The sequence below is a fragment of the Lagenorhynchus albirostris genome, chromosome 20, assembly GCF_949774975.1.
Source record: "Lagenorhynchus albirostris chromosome 20, mLagAlb1.1, whole genome shotgun sequence".
Classification (NCBI taxonomy): domain Eukaryota; kingdom Metazoa; phylum Chordata; class Mammalia; order Artiodactyla; family Delphinidae; genus Lagenorhynchus; species Lagenorhynchus albirostris.
Window position 1 is genome coordinate 41,454,668 of NC_083114.1, and position 7,706 is coordinate 41,462,373.

The window sequence follows — 7,706 nt, forward strand, 5'->3', positions numbered from 1 at the left end:
TACAGCAGAGAATATGATCCTTACCCTCAATGAGCTTTCAGACATCAAAACAGAATATATCATTCTTTTCTATATTCTATGTTAGCTTTAGCATTTAAAAAATTAGCTGATATTATTTCATATTAGTTTTCACTGATACCTTTTTTGAGCTATCATTGTGGGTGCACATCCTATATGTTAACTAAACTTTAAGCTCCACAAAGACAAAAACTTCTTGTATTTCTTTTGAATTCCCTCATAGCACTTCTTTGGCATGTGATTGCCTTTTTATTTTTTCTTTCTTTCTTTTTTTTTTTTTTTTTTTGCGGTACGCAGGCCTTTCACTGTTGTGGCCTCTCTCGTTGTGGAGCACAGGCTCCGGACGTGCAGGCTCAGCGGCCATGGCTCACGGGTCCAGCCGCTCCGCAGCATGTGGGATCTTCCCGGACCGGGGCACGAACCCATGTCCCCTGCATTGGCAGGCAGACTCTCAACCACTGCGCCACCAGGGAAGCCCCTACTTTTTATTTCTTAATATGGAAGGCTTAAAGCATTTACACAAATAAAACAGTAAAATGAACTCCATGTACCATAACCCAATTTCAGCAATTATCAGCTCACAGCCAATTTATTTCATCCATACCAAAATCCACTCAAAGCCAAGATTATTTTTAAATAAATTCCAGGGGATTTCCCTGGTGGTCCCGGGAGTAAGACTCCACACTCCCAATGCAGGGGGCCCACTTTCAATCCCTGGTGGGGGAACTAGATCCCACATGCATGCCGCGACTAAGAACCTGCATGCCGCAACTAAAAAGATCCTGCATGCCACAACGAAGATCCCACGTGCCGCAACTAAGCCCCGACGCAGCCAAAATAAATAAAATAAATAAATATTTTTTAAAATCCCAGCTGTCATAGCATTTCATCTATAAATATTGCAGAATATATCTTTCAAAGATAAAGACTCTTTTAGTTTAACCATGAAACCATTATTACTCCTAAAAAATAATTTCCCTAGGGCTTCCCTGGTGGCGCAGTGGTTGAGAGTCCGCCTGCCGATGCTGGGGACACGGGTTCGTGCCCCAGTCCGGGAAGATCCCACATGCTGCGTAGCGGCCTGGCCTGTGAGCCATGGCCGCTGAGCCTGTGCGTCCGGAGTCTGTGCTCCACAACGGGAGAGGCCACAACAGTGAGAGGCCCACGTACCGCAAAAAAATAATAATAATAATAAATAATAATTTCCCTAGTATCATGTAATATACAACTAATGTTCCAATTTCCCTCACTGTCTCATAAAAATTTAATAATTAAATTCATTTAAATCAGGATCCAAATAAGATCCACACATTGCATTTGGTTGATATATCTCAAGTCTCTTTTACAGATTTCTCCTCTTTTTTTACCTCGTCATTTAAAAAACTAGGTCATTTGACCTCCAGAATTTCCCACATTCTAGATTTTGCTGATTATAACCCTATGATGTGGTTTAACTTGTCCCTCTAACCTCTATTTCCTATAAAGTAGACCTAGAGTCAAAATTGGGTTCAATTTTTTGGCAAGAACACTTTACAGATGGTTCTGTGTACTTTTATTACATCACTTCCGGAGGTACATGATGTTTGGTTTGTGATTACTTTGTAAGAACAGTGTAATAAGTACTCACTGAAGAAAATTTAGAAAATAATAAACTTAGAAAAATATTAAAATCTCCAGAAAAGAAAATACATCACTCAAATTCTCATCCCTACCCATCTAACCACAAAATCTCAAGGCCCTCCTGAGATTAATTCATTTACTAATATAACAAGTATTTATTGTGCATGTACTATGTGCAAGCACTGCTCTTGGAGATGCAAATACAGCAGCAAACAAAATAAAGCCTGCCCTCACAGAACTTACATTCTAGTTGTGGTAGGCAGTTGATTGAGAAACAAACATATATGGGAATAAGTGCTAAAAAGAAAAATAAAGCAAGGTAAGGGGACAGGAAGTGCAGTGTGTGGGGAGAAGGGTATATACAGGGTAGTCAGGAAAGGCCTCACTGAGAAGGTGACACTGGCAGACAGCTGAGCAATGTGAGGAAACAAGCTGTGCAACAGTTGGGGGAAGAACATTCCAGCAGAGGGAGCAGAAAAGACAGACTCTGAGCAGGACCATGTCCAGGGTTTTTGAAGGACACCGAGTACGCCAAGGTCTAGGATGAATAATCAAGGGGGAGGTACTAGTAGAAGAGGTCAGAGAGGTAGGTGGGAGCCTGAGCATGCAGGAACCTACAGGCTATTTTAAGTCTTCAGTGTTTATTCTGAATGAGAGTTCCAGAAACTGATTCTTGGTAAAGTTCAGGCAAGACATCAAAGAACAGGTAACCTGTGTATGTGATAGGAATGTGGTTCATTAAATGTTTAACTCTTTAGAAAAGGATCACAAGAAAAGCTGGGGGACAATAGCCTCCTTATGAAGGGTTTGGTAACACAACTCTCGCAATCATGGGGTTTCTGACGCAGCACAGGGCAATGAAAAGAAAAATAACAGAGTAAGTCAGAAGACTGGGTTTCTACTACAGTTCTCTTTGTTAGCAGAGTGATCTCAGGCCAACCACTCTACCTGAACCTCAGTTTCCTTCTCGGTCACCCACTCTACCAGTCTCTTGAGGCTATTCTGAGAATAAAATTAAATGCTACTTGGGAAAATGTTTACAACCTGAGATGACTTGTACCAATGTTAGTATTATTATTGGGACTGAAAGTGATTTTAAAAAGAAAAACAAAAAAAACTCTGATCTGTTAGTAAATCACTATTCCTCAGATAGGCTAGACAGCAAAAGAAATTCTCAGTAAAAGAGAAGTTGGATTTAGCTATGATACCAGATGGCTTTCATTCTCACCACTGACTCAATTCTGAGATAATTATATTTCAGTATAGTAATTAAAAACCAAGCTATACAAACATACTGTAAACACAAACTTTGAACAGATGAAAACTCCAATACATAAAAAAGTAATTACTGTTGAAGGAAAAGCTTGAAGAGAGAATGGGAATGAAAAGAAAAAAATTAAAATGTTCTCTTCTAGGTCCTGATGAAAGTAAATGCTTACTATAAAAGTGATTCAGGGACTTCCCTGGTGGCGTAGTGGTTAAGAATCCACCTGCCAATGCAGGGGACATGGGTTCGAGTCCTGGTCCGGGAAGATCCCACATGCTACAGAGCAACTAGGCCCGTGCGCCACAACTACTGAGCTTGTGCTCTAGAGCCCGCGAGCCACAACTACTGAAGCCCACGTGCCTGGAGCCGTGCTTCACAACAAGAGAAGCCACCACAATGAGAAGCCACACACTGCAATGAAGAGTAGTCCCCGCTTGCTGCAACTAGAGAAAGCCAGCACACAGCAACGAAGACCCAACGCAGCCAAAAATTAATTAATTAATTAATTAATTAAAAAATAAAAATAGGGCTTCCCTGGTGGCGCAGTAGTTAAGAATCAGCCTGCCAGTACAGGGGAAACAGGTTCAAGCCCTGGTCCGGGAAAATCCCACACGCCGCGGAGCAGCTAAGCCCGGGCACCACAACTACTGAGCCTGTGCTCTAGAGCCCACAAACCACAACTACTGAAGCCTGTGCACCTAGAGCCTGTGCTCCACAACAAGAGAAGCCACCGCAATGAGAAGCCCGCTCACTGCAATGAAGAGTAGCCCACACTCGCCGCAACTAGAGAAAGCCCGCGCGCAGCAACAAAGACCCAATTCAGCCAAAAATAAATAAATAAATAAATAAATAAATTTATATTGAAAATAAATAAATAAAAATAAAAGTGACTCAAATATTTTAAACTTTTGAAACCACGAAATATTTTAGGTCTACTGCATATTTATATTTAGAGCTTCCAACATGGTAAGTGATTGGAGAAAGAAGATAGGTTAGGTTCAAAAAACCACCACCACCCACTGGGATACACATTTTAGCAAACTCTTCGAAAGTCAACGAATTTGTATATTCACGTGTAAAGAGTTAGAATGAACTACCAGTTATCAGAAATAAATGCCAATAATGACTCAGGGGCCAGGAGAAGAAATTTTAGCTTGAGACCTCAAAGAAGCTGGAAACCTACCCTATAGTTACCATAAATAACATTGTTTCCATTCACAGTCAGGAATCATTTAAGACATTAACTACAAATTGTACTGTTCTAGGCAATGTTAAAAAAAAAAAAAGTGAACTAGGTATGAGTTTAAGGTTTAACAACCAGGCAGAACAGTCTTAGTTTAAAAACCAGGTCTATTTCTAATAGAAAACAGATTGAGGACTTCCTTGATGGCACAGTGGTTGAGAATCCGCCTGCCAGTTCAGGGGACATGGGTTTGATCCCTGGTCCGGGAGGATCCCACATGCTGTGGAGCAACTAAGCCCGTGCGTCACAACTACTAAGCCTGTGCTCTAGAGCCCGCGAGCCACAACTATGGAGCCCACATGCCACAACTACTGAAGCCTGCATGCTCTAGGGCCTGTGCTCCGCAACAAGAGAAGCCACTGCAATGATAAGCCCGTGCACCGCAAGGAAGAGCAGCCCCCGCTCACCACAGCTAGAGAAAGCCTGCGCACAGCAACCAAGACCCAACACAGCCAAAAGAAAACAAAAACAGATTGAAAAAATAAATAAATATGGAGCTGGAAAATACACAGTAGTTGACTGAAAATAAAAATTTAACATTAACTTTCATTCTCACATCTTTAATTTTTATGTATCTGAGTTTTTTTGGGGTTTTTTTTTTTTGCGGTATGCGGGCCTCTCGCTGTCGTGGCCTCTCCCATTGCGGAGCACAGGCTCCGGACGCGCAGGCTCAGCGGCCATGGCTCACGGGCCCAGCCGCTCCGCGTCAGGTGGGATCCTCCTGGACCGGGGCATAAACCCGTGTCCCCCGCATCGGCAGGCAGACTCTCAACCACTGCGCCACCAGGGAGTCCCCTGTATCTGAGTTTTTTTATTTGATAGTTTACTTTGCCAGAATGAGAAAGAACATTACATTATTATGACTGAGTCCCATGGAAATGTAAAATAAATGGACCCAAATGCCATACTATTAAGGACTTTTTGATCACTCTTTGTAATCATCATGAGTAAGTTTTATGCTTTTTCAAAAGCAATTTTTTTTCCAATTGTCATTTCCTGCTTGCCTGGCTCTGATGTTTCGTAAATTAGGCTGTAAAGCTCATTTAGCTTTGGTTCTTGTTTAGCTGAAATGTTGAGAGGCAGGGGAGCAGAAGGTAGGTTACTTATAAATCTTGTTTCTCTCTGAAAACACAACTTGCATTTTTTAAAATCTTATTTGACTCCAAGTATGAAAAACAACTTTCATGAAGCACAAAGCAAAGGTAAAACTTTTCAGTTTACTTTTTGAATAATATCCACCACTATCACCATGTTAAAAACCACTAAATTATCAAAGAACCAGTTTAGTTTATTACTTAATACCTTCAACAAATGTTTACTGAGTGGCTACTATGTCCCAGATACTGTTCTAACTACTGAAGATATGAAGTAAATAAAACAAATAAAAACCTCTGCCCTTGGGAGTTTCTATTCTTTGGGGGTTGAGAAAAAGGATAAATAAATTATACAGAATGTCAGATAGTTTTAAGTTATGTAAAAAATAAGCATTATGTAAACATAGGGGGATAAGGGATGTGTTGAGGGTTGGAGTGTTACAATTTTAAATTGGGATCGTCTGCCTCTTTGAAAGATGGTATTTCAATCAAGATTTGTGAGCCATGCAATTACCAGGGGAAGAATGTTGCAGGCAGAGGATGTAGCAAGCATAAAAGCTCAGAGGCAGGAGAATATGTCGCATGTCTGAAGAGCAGCGAAGAGGCCAGAATGACCAGAATTAAGAGAACAGAGGGAAGAGGGTAGTCAGTAATCCTCCTAAATTGCCTTTCTGGCTTTTTACCAAGAAATTCTGAGGTATGGTTTTTAATTTATTTTATAGATTTAAGAGATACCATTGAGGTCAGCTAGTGACTACCTGGGGTTCATAACCTTTGTTGTACCATGGACCCCCTTTGGCAGTTGGTAAAGCTCATGAACCCCTTTCTTAGAGCAATGCTTTTAAATATATAAAATACAAAATACAAAATTACATAAGACACTAATTATATAAGAATACAGTTCTATCTATAGGCCTCCAAGGGTCATGGAGGGTCAGCAGGTTAAGAGCTCCTGAATCCACACAAGATAACTTTCTGGGGTGATGGAAACATTCTATATCATTCATTCATTCATTCATTTATGGCTGTGTTGGGTCTTCGTGGCTGTGCACAGGCTTTCTCTAGTTGCAGCGAGCGGGGGTTATTCTTTGTTGTGGTGCGTGGGCTTCTCATTGTGGTGGCTTCTCTTGTTGCGGAGCACAGGCTCTAGGCGCATGGACTCAGTAGTTGTGGCACGTGGGCTCAGTAGTTGTGGCTTGCGGGCTCTAGAGCTCAGGCTCAGTAGTTGTAGCGCACGGGCTTAGTTGTCTGCGGCTTGTGGGATCTTCCTCGGCCAGGGCTCGAACCTGTGTCCCTTGCATTGGTAGGCAGATTCTTAACCACTGTGCCACCAGGGAAGCCCGGAAATGTTCTATATCTTGACTGGGTTACTCAGATACATATACACTTGCCCAAACTCATAGACTTGTACACTTAAGCTCTCTGCATTTCACTGTATGTAAATTACACCTCAATCTAAAAAAACCTTTACTACTCTAGTCCCCTCCTTATTTTGTAGATGAAGGAAACAAAGGCTCACTCAAAAAGTCTAAGAGGGGCGAGGGGCAGTATAGGGGTGGGGGGTGAGAGGTACAAACTATTAGGTGTAAGATAGGCTACGAGGATGTATTATACAACATGAGGAATATAGCCAATATTTTATAATAACTGTAAATGGAGAGTAATGTTTAAAAATTGTATAAAAAATAAAAATTTTTAAATAAATGAATAAATCTGGGGGGTGGGGTCAAAGAAACTTGCTAAAGGCTTTGAGGACTCACAGTATTCTTATTTAAATATAGTACAGGGCTAGTTTCAACCAAAGGTTCTCCCAAGACCTACCCACTCACTGACACCGAGCATTTGTGATTTTATTTTGCCATTATTAACTATGTCCATTCCAAGTGATCAAGCTGGTTGTAGAGATGGATGAAATGCCCAAATGCCACTTAAGCCAAACCAGAGCCTTGCCCTAATGTAGAGCCAATCAAGACAGTCTGTGGACATTCAAGACAGGGGACTGTGTGTGTTGAGGTGACACAGAGGGAAGGTTAGAGTGGAGAAAAAGGAGTAATTTCTTATATTCCTAAAGCTCTTCAGTTAAGAAAAGCAGCAACTTTAATAGCTTAATCTCAATAAACATTATAATTTTTTCTCCTTTCTATCTAAGGTCAATTCTATTCATTTGCATCGGATATAAGGAAGAATCTCAAATTAATAAACTCTTGACTTACCAGATTGGACACTCTAAGATTTTCTGCATAGCATTAAGGACATTTTGTACTTCTTCAACGTGATTCGCAGAAAAATCCATTTCTTCCTGTTCCCATGAACTTTAACACATGAACTTAAATATATATGTAAATAAATCACGTTAAAAGGTTTAAAAGCTTGATTTCATTAAGTGCCACTTAAAATTGGAATGCTTTAGTATCAGATCAACCATAGAACTAATGACAAAAACCTTATTTTAAAAAAATTCTAC

At 40.7% G+C, this 7,706-nt stretch overlaps 1 protein-coding gene across 35 annotated transcripts in view; it reads right to left on the reverse strand.

Annotated features, from left to right (window-relative positions):
* Positions 1 to 7,554, reverse strand: part of BRCA1 (BRCA1 DNA repair associated) — a 63,142-nt gene extending 55,588 nt beyond the window's left edge. For all 35 annotated transcript variants that reach the window (XM_060136022.1, XM_060136021.1, XM_060136005.1 and 32 more), the window contains exon 1: positions 7,456 to 7,554. In XM_060136022.1, the coding sequence (XP_059992005.1) occupies positions 7,456 to 7,535 (80 nt within the window). In that variant the 5' untranslated portion in view covers positions 7,536 to 7,554. The remainder of the gene's footprint in view (positions 1 to 7,455) is intronic.
* Between the last annotated feature and the right edge of the window lie 152 nt (positions 7,555 to 7,706).